The sequence below is a fragment of the Heliangelus exortis genome, chromosome 2 (genome assembly GCF_036169615.1).
Source record: "Heliangelus exortis chromosome 2, bHelExo1.hap1, whole genome shotgun sequence".
Classification (NCBI taxonomy): Eukaryota; Metazoa; Chordata; class Aves; order Apodiformes; family Trochilidae; genus Heliangelus; species Heliangelus exortis.
This window is the reverse complement of record NC_092423.1, coordinates 22,136,763-22,152,451: the sequence shown is the minus strand read 5'-3', so window position 1 is coordinate 22,152,451 and position 15,689 is coordinate 22,136,763. Positions and strand designations below refer to the sequence as shown.

General features: G+C 40.8%; 1 protein-coding gene across 10 annotated transcripts in view; it reads right to left on the bottom strand.

Annotated features, from left to right (window-relative positions):
• ADAM22 (ADAM metallopeptidase domain 22) overlaps nt 1-15,689 on the bottom strand; it is a 125,200-nt gene that overhangs the window by 62,742 nt on the left and 46,769 nt on the right. For all 10 annotated transcript variants that reach the window (XM_071735178.1, XM_071735174.1, XM_071735177.1 and 7 more), the window contains exon 4: nt 1,841-1,907. In XM_071735178.1, the coding sequence (XP_071591279.1) occupies nt 1,841-1,907 (67 nt within the window). The remainder of the gene's footprint in view (nt 1-1,840; nt 1,908-15,689) is intronic.

The following is a 15,689-nucleotide window of genomic DNA, read 5'->3' as shown; positions in this document are numbered from 1 at the left end:
TGGGTACTGATGTTAGCCTTACTTATTGTCTGGCATCACAATGTTCTTGGCAACCTACACTCATCCAAAAATCTTTTGATATCTTAACTTTTCTGAAAATGACTGCAGCTTTTCCAGACATTTTGTCACAGCAACTCCTTCCCTCTCCTCCAATCCCAGACACCTGGGTGCGGCCAAACAAGTGAAAAATATACATGCCCCTGGCACGCTTCTGTAGGACTGATGCTCACCAAACTCCTGGAGTGGTGTGTGAAAAGAGTGCAGAAGAGTCCTCCCATCTGCCCCAGCCATCTCTGTGCTCCTGCCCCCAGGTGCAAAAGGTGCAAGGCAGCATGGAAAGGCAAACATGCCACCCAAACAGCAATATGCCTCTCCCTTGCAGTGCAGCTTCGTGATCCTTTTTTCACGCCCAATCCAGTTCATCTTGAGCGTCAAGGTCTACACAGCAGCTCTTGCTCTCTACTTAAAGCAGATTTGAGAGCACTAAGCAAAGCAGTGAGACGTCTCCCAACATACACCACAACCTTGGCACGGCAGCTAACTGAAGGGGAAATAGTACCTGGGACCCTGGAGACCGGGAGATGTTCTGCACAGAAAACATTCCTCTGAAATACCCAATCCTCCTGCTTTGGCCTTATATGATTATACAGTACTTACATGAGAAGAGCCACTGACTCCAAACAGTTCCTTGCTTGATTAAGGCTTACTCATCAGAAACAGATCTGTACTAATTCAGTGATGGGACTCGGATAGATTTACTTAGGTAGCTTGCATATATACCTTGACACAGACAAATGGATTGTTTTGTTCTTATTAATATCAGCTATTACCTTTATTTCTAGTTTGACTCATATTCTGAATGAGTCGAGACTTCTTGACTGCTGAGCACAGCTGACTGAGAAATTAGCCTTTACAATTTAATGGAACACGTATGTGTTTGCCTCAGTCTGATAACATATGCAGACTATGATTAGAGAGTAAAAGGAAAGCAGTGTTCAAGTTTGCAAATGCTAGAAAGGGATAAACCAAAGGAAACGTATCTTTAGCTACTCAGTGGCAAAAGGATTGTTTTGTCCATTTCCACTTCCACACTGCAGAGGTTAATGCCTTTGTTTCAAGGTGTTTGGGTTATTTCAGATTTAGTAAAATACTTTTGTGGGGTTTTTTTAATGAAATGCAATCTTGGAACAAAATTTTACCTGATAGGTCAATTTAGGGTTTCCATTACAAACAGCATGTATCACATTTTATGTAATCTACAGCAATTTCATACCTGCTACCTACAAAATATTGTTCTAACGAACAGACGGTACCCAAGAAAATTTGCCCATGCTGCATGCAAATAGCAAAGCACTCCTGCAAAGTTAATGGGACATTTCACAGAAGACAACTGCAACCAACAGGATCTTGCAACCATCATGCCAAAAAAAAATCCAAAAAAACAAACCCACAATTTGCAGTGGTGAATACGTATTTAGAAATATACAATAAGCTCATTAAAAACAAATTTGGGGTTTAGTACAATGAGGAAGTGCTAGCTAACAAACAAGAGAGATTTTCTTTAACAGGCATCAAAAGTTTATTATAATTCCAGTAAAAGAACTGCCTTATATACATTTTTAAGGTACCATTTTGATACAAACATGTATATACCAAATTTGCCAATAAAGTTTGTCTTATCTAAAAAGCTGCAAAATTAGAAGGCGTGAAACATACTTGCCTCAGAAGAATAAAACAAGTCCCCTGAAAAATCGGTATCTCTCAAGAAAATAAGTGAGCTTGCATCAAAAGCAAAGCAAAGCAAATTTTTAAAAGCAAAGCATAAAAAGGAAATTCTTACTTTAACTTCCACTGTCTTCCCACCTTGTTCGATATGCCTCTCAATATATTCAGAAGAGAGTAGGTCACTGCAAGAAGAAGAAAAAAGACCCATAAAACTTGCACATGTGTTCTTGCACTTCCTCTCAGCAAGCAATGATTAAACATTTACATTTGGAAAGGAGAAAACCTGCAGGATACTTTTCCTAAAATGTTAATAAAAATCACTGACATAACCACCTCCAGTGGAGTTGCACAGTGCATGGGATAAATTGATTTTTAATACTTAAAGGCAGGACAAGGAAAATGGAGAACAGCATTCTTAAGGTTCAAAACCAACCACTGATGATTTTAATTCAATAGAATTTCCTATTTGTTGCTAAAAGAGAACAATAAGGAAGTTAGGTAAGATTTGGGGGGTTAAAAAAACAAAAACAAAACAAAAAACCAAACCAAACCAAACCAAAACCAAACCAAAACAAAAAAAATATAAAGGCATATGGATGAGAAATCAGCTGGGGTAGCTCCTGCATCAGGCTGTATCCGAGGGAAAATGGCAGCTGCCTATGGCAGTCTCCTAAAGACCCAACCACCACATGATGAAATGACCTTGAAAAGTGAGCTCAGGATCACACTAGATGGGAAGGCGAAGCCATCAGCCAGAGAAGCTGCAGTGCCCCACAGGCTGACAGCCACTTCCACCACCATGCAGGCAACAGGTGCTTTGGGAAGACCTCCATTGGGGCCTGGCCCTCACCCTCACTCTGCCCAGGAGCTCAGTGGCTTCAGTAGGGTTAGAGGAAAATGCTCCAGGCAAAGGAAAACCCAACCTCAAAGTACACAAGGCCTTGGAACAAATACTGAAGGGAAAAGAAGCCCTGAGGCAAACATATAAGTTAATGCATGCTGTATTTATTGAGATTCTTCATGTTTAAGCAGTCAGATCCTCTTTTTCCTAAGTTATTTTCTAGGCAAGCGAATTTCACTAAACATATTCAAAGATCTTTTCAGAGATGAAATCTGAATGAAGATCTGGTATTGTCCTACCTAAGAGTAGATTAAGCTGGAAAAGCTAAAGAACTGAAATGTCAACAGGTATGCTGACTGATGGGACAGACAGTAAGGAGCACAAACCACCTCAGCAGAGGAAATATAATTGAATGTTTCTCCTTCATCCAGCAAAATACCTCAAGCTAGGGGTGAACTGACCTGCTGTGGGACAGCAAGGACAGGTAAGAACACCCTGGGCAGCAGCCACTTGGCTTTCCAGAGCTTCACTCTGGTTAAACAGGCAGCAGGGCCATGGACTCTTGCCTGCATTGGCATTGGTGACTGCCCAGAGCAAGCCCTACGTGGGACAACGTTGGAAGTGTGGGTCCTTCAGTATCAGCCCTACAAACTGCCACCTTGGTGCCTGCAGTAATAGCACAGGCACAAAAGCCAGGAGTGTTCTAATGAGATATGCTGATAAAGCTTTAGTTGAAAAGCATGGGGCATAAAAGAAGACCAAAAAAAAAACTCCCACAGGAAAAAGTTGGATGATCTTCAGGACTGGATATTAAAAACAGGATCAAATTCAATTGTACAAACAGTAAATTTATGCACTTAAGGGCTGGAGGGAATTTCTATTATGTTGTTTTGGAGGGTCTGGCTTATAAGGAAGAGACACATGTTTCTGGCAAAATGATTTGCCGGATCAATAGGGTGTCTTCCTGAAAAACATAACTGTCATCCCTGAATACATCAAAGAAGATGCATTTCCAGTCAAATTGAGGTAAGATTAATACCACTGTCCAAAGGAGACTTCTTTTTAAATACTGTGAACAGGTACAGGACAGCTTTGCTCAGAATGTTAATTACCCAGAAGCACAGAGAGGCTCCAGAGAGAACCTGGAAATGGAAATCTCAAGTCTAGTAAAAAATTGAGTTGTGAGGGGATCTTAGTGCACCAGGGTTTATATACCAAGACATAACAGTAGCTAATTAGTCTATAGACAATGCTGGCAGAACCTCAAATATACTCAGACTGTCAATGAGTCAGTGGAAACTGGATGTTAAAAAAATGAATTTGTATCTAAGTGCAAGCAACAGAGGCAACAAAAGGGATAAATTTCTGAACGGGAGCATTCATGGGACAACTGCTGACCATGAAGGTGGGGTCCCCTCAGTCACACTGAGTTCACAGCTAGCTGCTGCTGATAGCAGGAGGTCTCAGTGCCCACTCAGCAGCAAGCATTGCACCTACCTTGTGTCAGCACAAGCACTCATCAAAATAATCTTAGTGTCAGAACTAACACTCATCAAAGTACTCTTGGTGTCAGTATCTGGCACCCATCAAAGCACCCCTGGCAGGGCTCATCAAACCCGTGTTTTCACTGCATTAGGTAATTCAAATGCCTTGTGAAGAGGAACAATGAGCCACAGAGATGATGCAAGGGTGGGGGAAACGCCTGAGCAGCTGTAAACAGGGGAGGAAGAAAGCACAAGCAACTCTTTCAGCCACTGCATGACCAGCTTGCCTCCAGGTTCACCCACTAAGACCCCCTTAGTTCTGGTCAGGTCCACATACCTATATTGATGCTTTGCACAGCAGCCTGTGAGTGAATCATTCTTGAGGAGCAACTGAAAGAGATGCTGTTGTTTGAGTTACCAATTACAATCCTCTAACTCCTTCCAGAAGTGCATATTAAATATGTAGGATACTCATCCACCAGGGGGATGTTCAAAGATTTCTGTAAGGTCTAATATGCCTTTTCCAGATACAGACATTTAGACAGAGGCTCTCTTAAAATGTATTTGGTTTAGTTTGCTGAAATTATATATTTATATACTTTCTCAGCAATCACGACACTTCCTTTATATCAAAAGTCAGTGGTTCCGTGGGCTTACTAAAGGTACCTCTATAGCTTAGGGCACTTCTTATACTTTCAGCTATTTTGAGGGGACTCAAACTAAGGTCATCCTCTTTATCTGATGGCCACTAAGGGTTTACTGTCAAGGAAGAGGCAATAGATTATAAAATGTAAAATATTGACGTAAGTATACAGTACAAAAGACAGAGATCAGACTGACTTAACTCAAGAGTTTACAATTCTATTTGGAGGGACAACAAGAAGAAGCACAAGATCTCCTCATGTGACAGAATATTGCTTTTAAAGGATACTGCTGTTAACATTTTTCTGTTCTGGAAAATCATATGTTACGTTCTCAAAGATCTGGAAACTGCATCTGGCATGAGAAAACAAAGGGACTGATCATTCTCAGCCTTGTACAATGCAAGAACTGGGAAGAAACAGAGTAGCAGACTAAGCTCAAAACTAATAAAAACAGACCTTTGCTAGCACAACCCCTGGTTACAACATGGAGCCTCTTACCACAGGAAAGCATGGATGCTGGAGATCTGTACCAGTTCAAGCTGAAAATGGACAAGTTAATGGGCAAAACTGAGCAGCTAAACTGAGGCCAAATGCACAGAAACTGCACTTGGCTTGAAGTCTTTGAGTCCTGGAAAAGGACTCTAGGCAAGCCTCATACACACTTGTTCTGCTTTTCTGCTCCTGCTTCAGCATCTGCTTTGGGCCACTGGGACAGGACACTTGGCCAAGCACCTCTCTGATACAGCCTGGCCTGCTCTGCCTGCACCCTGGCAGGGGCCTCTTTCTCCTGGTGGCCGTGTAAGGTTCCTCGCTATCCAACTCCAGGGTTGCCAGTGGCCAGTTCACTGCTCTTCTCCCACTTGCCACCCCTCTGATGGACAGACACAGACTGTTCGAGTTGTGTTTTTGTTAAAAGTAGGTCAAGAGGACAATTCCAAAACAGGTTCATCCGTCTCTTTCTCCTGCTTGGTCCCTATTTCAGGAGGAAAGGGCCACTGGCGTTCCCCAGCCTCTCACTGTCTGCCACAGTTGCCTCAGTTCCCAAAATGAGACTGGCTGGAGGGGAAACACCATGGATGGGGTCATCAGGCTGCACAGCTCCCAGCAACCAAGTCCAGAGCTTGAACAGATGATGGGTCTGGAATTTAAAGACATTTTAAAGACTACTCTAAGTAACAGGGCATGCTTTATATGTCTGGGAATATTTTATCAGTAGAAAAATCCACAAAAAGAAAAATCCATGTCATGTTTGCTTATTATTATTATGACTCACTGCACAGAAAATATCATTAGAAGCACAACACTCTTGCAGATCCAATAATGCCATCAGTGCTATTACAAACTAAGCTGCAACCTAACAAATATACAGTCTTAAAAACTTACTCCAAAAGATAAGCTTCTCTCATGAAATCACCTTATAGGGGGAGTAATATTTTGTCTTTAGCAAGGCACATAACTGCGTAATTTTAATAAAAGCCATTACTTTAAAACAAATAAAAAAGCTATAGCTAAACACTTGTGGAACACAATGAAAATTATTTGAGCAACATAAGACACCAAGCATTCAGCTTTAAAATAATATGCATTTCAACATAAATTGTTCTACCCTTTCCGAGAGTAAAGGAACTTAGCTTGCCTGCCAGTCTATAAGCCTAAATAGTAGGTTTTGAATGTGAAAAAGCAACAGACAGTGAAAAAAATCTTAGAAACAGTAGGGATGTATAGATTTACAGTGAAAAAAACGTTTACACTATAAATGACAATACTACAGAATGAGATTTTCAGAAATATTCACCGAGACATTGATACAAATTCTTGGAAAAGGCACGGCAAAGACCTGCATATGTTAAGATCTAAAAATAAAACATTTCACAGGAAAGAAGCACATGTGAGCTGTGGCTTTTTCAAGGAAAACACATTTATGCTAAAATTAGCAATTCCATTTTCAGAGTTGTTATTTTTAAAATGTACACAAATCAAATAGGCTAGTTTTTTTGTTTTGGTTTGTTTTTTTTACAACAGCATAATTTTTTGGATCATTATGTAAAGTCACAAGCATGTGAGTTCATCCCATACAGACCCAACAGCATATGGGCCAGCACAAAACATGAGCAAGCTCCTCTCTGCTCTTCCAGCTCTCTGGAATAGTCACAGTAGTATACAGGAGGAGGTGGCCCAGGAAATGTTCTTGCAGTGCAGGGCTCCAAACAAGAAAAGTATCCTTGTCCAAGAGCACACATATACCTGTGCTTAAATTCTGCCTTAAATTAACAGTAGCATTTGCACATGAGGACTACCAAGCCAAAGGCAGGACTGGGAGCCCTGGGAAACACAGAGTTTCCCAGCAGAATGAGCCTGCTGCTGGAAGCAAAAAGGGCAAAAAAAATGAGGTATCAAGAGAAAAAAGGACAGAAAAAGCAAAGCATTTAAAAAAACAAAATGAAAAAAACCCAGGAAATTACAAAGCACTTCAACTTGAAAGAAGAAGAGAGACCATAAAACATCTTGGTAAAAGGAGCAGGTTAGTATTTGAATATGGAACTGATAACAAATTGCAAATTATCCTGGAAATGAAACAGAAAGTTTAGTTTTCAAGAAGAGAGGGAAAATGCCCACCACCAGCTTTTAAACACAAATTAACCCTCCAGATTTCAGACACTGTAAAGATGTAGTTACTAAAAGTTACAGAAGAAAAAAAGCTGGCACCTCCTCAGAGACCACAAGAAGAATTACAAGCTTAAGAAAGGTAGACAGAAAGGTAGACATAGTATTAAAATACATCTTTGTTATACCTTGTTATAAATGAGAGAAAAGACTGGCTTCATGATGTTGAATGTCGTCACTATGTCTCTATGGACGCTGTGGGAATTCTTTATCACAGAATCATAGAATCAGCTGGATTGGAAAGGACCTCTGAGATCATCAAGTCCAAACCTTGATCCACTGCCACTGTGATTACCAGACCATGGCACTGAGTGCCACATCAATCTCTTATAAAAAACCTCCAGGGACAGAGAATCCACCACCTCTCTGAGCAGCCCATTCCAATGCCTGATCACCCTCTCTGTAAAGAATTTTTTCCTAATATCTAACCTAAACCTCCCTGACAGAGCTTAAGTCCATGCTCTCTTGTCTTACTGGTAGCTACTTGGGAGAAGAGACCGACACCCTCCTGGCTACCCCCCTTCTTCCAGGGAGTTGTAGAGAGTGATGAGGTCTCCCCTGAGCCTCCTCTTCTCCAGACTGAACACCCCCAGCCCCCTCAGCCCTTCCTCACAGGACGTGTGCTGGATCCCTTCACAGCCTCCTTACTCTTCTCTGGACCTGCTCCAGGACCTCAATCTCCTTCCTGAACTGAGGGGCCCAGAACTGGACACAGTACTCGAGGTGTGGCCTCACCAGCGCTGAGTGCAGGGGCAGAATCCCTTCCCTGGACCTGTTGGCCACACTGTTCCTGATACAGGCCAGGATGCCATCGGCCTTCTTGGCCACCTGGGCACACTGCTGGCTCATGTTCAGCTTCCTGTCAATCCAGACTCCCAGGTCCATTTCTGCCTGGCTGCTCTCAGCGACTCTGTCCCCAGCCTGTAGCGCTGCATGGGGTTGTTGTGGCCAAAGTGCAGGACCCGGCACTTGGCCGTGTTGAACCTCATCCCATTGGAATCAGCCCAACTCTCCAGGCTGTCCAGATCCCTCTGCAGAGCCCTTCTGCCTTCCAGATGATCCATACTCCCCCCACAATTTCATGTCATTTGCAAATTTGCTAACTGTGGACTCAATCCCCTCATTTAAATCATCAGTGAAGATATTAAAGAGAACCGGGCCCAGCGCTGATCCCTGGGGACACCACTGGTGACCGGCTGCCAATTGGATCAGCACCGTTCAGCACCACTCTCTGGGGGCCTCCAGCAGTTCCTAACCCAGCACAGTGCTCCCGTCATTTCTTCTTTCCACTCACCCCGATTTCTGGCTCCACAACTCTTCATTATGTGCACCTAAAATTTCAGATTAAATATGGTGCCAAACAAGAACATCAAATGGGAGACCAGAGCTGAGATGTAGTACTGAAAAGGAAGAGGGAATTTTAGCTGAAATCAGATGAAAGTCCTGGATGGGTCAAATGCCAGGAAATTGTCAACAGACATATGGAGATGTTCAAGAAAAAATGACAGGTTCTGTGAAATGATGGAGACACTGATGAGAGAAAAATGCCCTATCAACTGCACAATTAATGCTAACTCACATTGCAGAAGCAAGCTGTGAAAAGGGAGCTTCCTGCAACACCACACTTGAGAGGGCTGTGATAAAAGGAATGGGCACTGTTGGGTACAATGCACACCAGGATGAGGAAACTTCCCATCAAGTGTCAGATTTTGCCCCAGTGGTGTAAATTCTCTACCAAGTAACCTGGAAAGGTCTGAATTATAACTTAATTGTATAAGGGGAAGCCACCTCTTTCAAGTAAAAAGGGAGGGAATTAGGTTCCTATATGAGATTATTGTAGAATGTGGGAAACTAGAAGAAGTGCTGAAAGTCTCCTTTTAACAGAACTAATAGGTACAGAAGGAGTGACTAGGGGAGGTAATTTTTTAGAACAGTCCATCTTGTACACCAGGTAAGAGAAGGCAGGTTGATTATTACAATGAAACAAGGACCAAGAAAGTAGAAAACTAGAGGAGAGGGAAAAGAAGGGATGTTTCTATCTGCAGGTCAGTAAGAACACATTGAGCAATTAGCATTACCTCACAATGCACTATGATCCTAAAACATTTTCAGTATCAGCCACTAGCTAACTAAAAAATACAGCATGTTCAATTCAAAAAAGCCACTTAGCTGGCAGATTTCTGTATCTGACAAGCTTGGATATTTTAATTCTCATTTATCCTCATGCCTACCCAAACACCCTCTCTTTGCTCATATATGATCTCTCCTTGTACTTCAGGGGGGAGTTAGCCATTTCCATACTCAATTAATCTATCTGCTTTAATAGCCACGCTCTAAAACTTTCACCCCTTTCTTCCCCACAAAAAGAATTGCTGAATTTCTTTTTATGTGGATAGTAAATTTAATGGCTACATCTGTTAAGTTGGTCAAATGGACTAATCAATCAGAATTAGGTACCTTCTCTTAGATACAGCAGATGTTTTCATAGTGCCTACTTAGAGGAAGGAAAAAACAAAGAAAAACAGAGCCCATCAGTCTGCACAAACTGAAGCTTCTCCCCTTTTTTAAATATTCTTACTGTGCTTTTCTGTTCCTGTTGCTGCCAATATGAAGGGGAGAAAGAAGAAAGTAGTTTCATTAAGTTTTTACTCCTACTGACTGTTTAAGACTTTCTCCAACAAGAAATTAGGAATTTACAAATGGGTTGAGTCTTTAAGGGTTATCCACAAATGCTGAGTTGTACCCAATCTCAGTCCTTTCCTGGAGCTTGATTTTACATTACAGTAACAGACAATGACGCATAACTTAAAACTCTGATGAAGTTTATTCCAAATACGAACATTTGCTCAATGTTTTTCTTCTCCAGGACTCTTCTCTCAGATCCCAAATGTCACCTGACTTGAAAATGCACTTCTTCCCTTTATCCTTTAATAGCTAATTTGCCTGCAGAACATGACAAAAACTGCTCTGCACCCTGCTGCAGACACCAAACCACAGAGCAACTCTGCAGCCCTGCACAGGGCCTCCACCTGCACATCAGATATGAAGTTTTGCAGCTCTGTCTTACAAACAGCATGTGTTTGATTTACTGGGTTGGCTTCATTTCTTGATGGGAAAGGCTTAAGCAGGCTGAAGACATTCTTGCTTAGTTTCATTAAATTTCTGCTACACAGCTGGTTCCTATTACTACCATAAAGAGAGACGACACAACAAAAACTGCAAGGAAAATCTGAAAAACAGCAGTGGTAGTTCCAGCACTCAGGCTGGTGTGGCCATATCCCACTGCTGGACATGACTTGTGCACTGCACCTGCACCTGAAATACATCAAGCTCTGGCTGCCAGCAGGCATTCTGGGGTGCCACTGTCCATCTACAGCTGCTGTGCCATGGACTTTTTGGCCTATCGATTTCAAACTTTGCAATGCAGTCTAATCTCTCTATCTATATGACCGTATCAGGAATTTTATGAGCAATTACTGCAAATCTGGCACAAAACGATGAACATATACTGTTTGTATTTTCAAGGGAAAAGAACCAAGGAGTTTATATTTATATAAACTCTGCAGGAAGAGACATGTACAATCTAATATTTGTTTTCACTATGTTTTAAGGAAATCTGAATGTAACTCCCTACTCCAACAAAGAAAGAGTAAGACAAACATAAAGCAGCTGTGAAACCACCATTTCAGTTTGGTTTTATTGCAATTTAAATAAACAAATTATTAGTATTTCTTGCATCAACAGCAGCATTTTAATACAGATACTGAAACTGATAAATAACATCTGATCTATCATGGGGTTTTTTATTTTTTAAATAATGGGTTTTAATCATTATGGGGCACAAACACTGCAAAGGACACAGCTTCAATGCAGTACTGAATTAATCCTGCTGATGATGGACAGATGGTGATTACAGTCTTCTCTTTCAGACATCAGAGAGATTTAATATATTACCCTAACATAGAAGCTGGACTTCCACACCCAGAGATTCTTCCCAGTATCCAAGGGGTGACAGTGCTATTCAGGAAGTCACAATGATAAACTACAGAGACTTGAACATGCATAAAGAGTAGACAGCAGCTGTTTGCAAGACTCATGTCAGGCAGAAAGATGAAATAGGATTTTTCTAGCTCTAAACTTCTGATTTCACTGCTAGAGTTGAAAACAGTCTGGGCAAGGTTTACTTACTCTGCACCTTACATAGTTTTCCATACAGTACTGATGGCAGTGCAAGTGTCAATAAAACCTCACTCTTCTTTTGCTGATGAATAATTTACACCATTATATCTTCAGTCAATTACTTCTTTTTCCTACAGAAAATGAGCAGATATTTTTAGACCATGTTCATAGCACTAGTACAAAGCAGTTTCCTCAATGCCATTCTGTTCATATGCTTTTCACTTTAAAGTCAGGATAAACAGTTAATTTCAATATTTGAGAAGATTAATAATAAGATTAACAATAAAGGGAAGATGCAAGTACATGAGAGGCATGGACAACACATTTTCCTGCACAAATAAGTGTGGTCTAATCCTAATTTTTAATATGCCTCCTCATGCAGTCAAGCTGTTTGATACTATATGCAAAATTACTTCCCAAGTCAACTTACTTGTGATTTCAAACACTTTTTACCCAGCTCCTTGTTTCTAGTTCATACAAACATGGTATTAAAAAAATTCAAAATTAAATGCTTAAGTGTTATTAAATATCAGCCATTTCAATGTGGTCCAAACATGACTATGTTTTTAAATACAAGCACATATATTGTACAAGACACATTTAGCCAACTGATGTTACTAAATTTTTTTTTTTTTTTTTTTTGTAGCTTCCTTTAAAATTTGCCCTCAAGTTTTAGCTACTGCTTACAATATTTTGTCCTGGAACAGATTTAAAAATTATTTCTTTACTCATGGGCATTTCCATTATGCGCTCTCGAAGTATTTTCAAAACACAAATAATTAGTCTTCTACATACTTCCCATCAGGAGATCAGCATTTACCTCAATACTAGGAAGCTGTGAGTTACCTGTTTGTTTTGGGTGCCAATTTGAAACTTTACAAAGCCACAGATTGTAGAAATATATTGTATTTCTCATCATAACACATTTCAGATGTGTCAAGTGTGTTGCAGTCAGGACAAGTTAGGAAGTCTTGGAGCTCTCCAGAGCTGATCCCAAGCATCCTGATCACAAGGTGCCCAGAGAGCACTGGATGGTCACTGGAGCAAATGGTGGAGGCAGAACCTTACGGGATGCTTCTCCTGAGTGACACAGGAAAACCCTGTCAAAAGGAGCAGGCACAACCACTTGCTTTGGACATAAGCACTTCTGAACCCAGTTAAAGGTAAACTGAGACTGTCCAGCAAATTGCCTCATTGCCAGCACAGCCTTGCTTCACTCTCAGGCTTCGGCAACAAATAGGATCAGATTACACAAATAAAATTTTAAAAACTTAAGCTGCATAAAATCGGAATATAAAGGGGGCAAAATTCAATCTGCTCCAGCTCCTGCCTGTTTCATCATCTCCTTCCAAACTCCCCATTACTGGTACCCACCTCCTCTGTCCTCAGGTGCCCTCTCCCTGGCTACATTCCTACTCTTCCTCTGTTGTCCAGCCCATTCCCTGTTTACCAAACAGCATTTCCATGCCATCGTCTCCCACTTCTGATAGATGCCAAGACAGACCAGCAAAATGTCAGCATCTCTTCAAGGTCACATTTACAGTTTGGCACTAACACTAAACACATCCATCCTAAAATGTGAATCCTTAATGACAGCAAAGCTTTGCCCCACTGTGCTGTCATTTCTTGTACAAGCACTAAGGACAATCACCCCCTTACACTCACGGTTACCTGCTGTTAGAGATTCCATTTTATCCTGAAATATGAAATGTTGCTCATGCCTCAAGAAATTTTTATGTAGTAAGAACAATTGATTCTAAACAGTGTGCATTTTTTATAATTATATTAGTACATATGGATTGAAAAATTATGGAGAACTTTGGTTTTATTGTTCATCTAATGAATGTATCAATTGTTCAAGTGCCTGAGATATTTCAGAAATGAGATCAGAAAAAAACAGTTAACACTATTCTATTTTTAGTCACAAAATCTGTGAACTTTAGAAAAGGGTATACCTGAAAATAGCTTTAATTCAAAATACAGTAGACCCTAAATCTTGGAACTAATTTGTTTCTAGAAACTATTCTGATGGAAACAGCCTGCTAGAATTTCAAGAAGATACCAATGGTCTTCAAAGTACAAAGATACTGAATAAAATCCTGCTATTGATAGAGGTACTAAGAAAAAAAACGTCATGATTGTGAAAAAAATCCACAATGGCAGAAAAATTAAAATGCAAGAAACTGAAATTAAAGGTACCTACTGTAGCACTGTAATATCTGCCTTTTGATAAAGGTCATTTTCAGTGGCTCATGCCAGGGTTTCAGTCTGAAATCATGCAAAAAAATCTGAATGCACAGTTGAGGACAAGGAGACAAAGAGAGCAGTCCCTTGCAAAAGCAGTCTTCATTACTGGCAAAATCTCACAGAACATCCATACAGGACAAATGACACAAAGATTTGTGAAATAAAATTCATGGCTTGTCTTACAAATGAAGGAAGAATGGGAAGACACTTCCATCCCTTAACCACGGAATCCTCAGGAGACAGATTCTGAGACAACACCAATCACTTAACCACAGTCCAAGGAATTATCACAGCTCCCCAAACTACCATCATCAGTCCTCATTTAGCACCAAGAAAACAGCTTGCTTCAGAGACACAAAAAAAATCCATTTTCTAATGCTGTTCCAAGTCAGCTTTGTCTGGCTTGCCAGACAGCTCCTGCATTGTTGATGACCCAGCAGGTTACTTCACCTCCCTGTCTGTTACCTACCAGTAAATCACCCTCTCTAAATTCAAAAGGCTCTTCAGTTTGGAGAAGAAAACATGGTGTGAGAGTGGGGTAAAACGTCAGAGGTCTACAACATCGTGTGGGCCACAGACAGAATTAATGCAAAGATGTCATTCACCTACTTCCACAATAGTAAAATGAGAAGTATTTGAAGAAATTAGAAGACCAATTTAAAGCATACCAAAGCACTGTAGCACACAAGGTGTGTGTCTCTGCAAAGTTGCCACAGGAGGCTGTAGAGGCACATGGTACCAGTAGGTATCCCAAAAAGGGACTATAATGATGGACAATGGGTCCATAAACAGGTACTAAAATGCATACGCAGGGATGTACCTTCTGGCATCTGTAGTCTCAAACAGACAGAAATGTTGGGGAGGTGAGGGGAATGGACCCTGACAGTGGGCCAGGCTTTGTGCTCTTTCACAGCATCTCCCATTGCCAATGACAGGACAGATGGACCATTAGTATGAGCACAGTTTCCTTTCTTTTGTGCCTAATCACTGTCATTCCTACTTAGCGTAAAATTTATACAGTAACTTGATACTCTAAAATTACCTTTCTATGATGAATACATGGTTAATATCCAGATCACATACCCTACAATAGCTGTGCAGAGCAACAGCAGTCAGCAGCACCCTGATAGCTGCAGGCAGCCATTGCAGAGACTTCTCCACATCTGAAACTGCACAGAAATGGGAGATCCATTTCTGAAAATGCATCTTTGACACTTTTCTGTCTGCTGCTGCATGGATAAGACTATGATTCAACTCATAATGACAGTCCTACAGGAAGACACCTGCAGAGTTTGAATAGTTCCCTCTTTTCTAATCATATCACATCCCTCCAACATCAGCTTAACTCCTCAATGTAAAAACTCTGCATCTTCACACTCCTCAAAGACCAAACTCTGTTACACAGGTAGGTGACATAACTAAGGCTGGTTTTTAAGTAATAAAAAAGGACATAGGATGAAATCCATGGTGACACATCTGTCACCATCTACCCAACATGGTGCATTGATTTGTAAAAAAAAAAAAGTTAGAAGCAAAATCTTAAGTTTTGTACCTTTTTCACTTACGTAGCATGGGCAGAAGTTGTCATTTGAATGATGCTCTGATGCTACCATTCATTTCTTATATGCATACATATATCTGAAAGAGACATTCTATATGCTATATATCCATATACATTTTTGTAGGTTATATTTTACTTCCCTGGGAGGCATCTGTCAGCAATACACCATGCATTACAAATCCAATCTGTTATTTGTCTTCCCTTGCTCCTTTGCCTCACATTTTTGTGCGCCTTTATGCTCATCTTTCACTTCCATCCTCTCCTAAATCAAGACCAGCACACTGCCTCATTTGCAGAGTTGTCTGTTTGGAGAATTCTAGCTCAAAATTCTCATGATTAGGAAA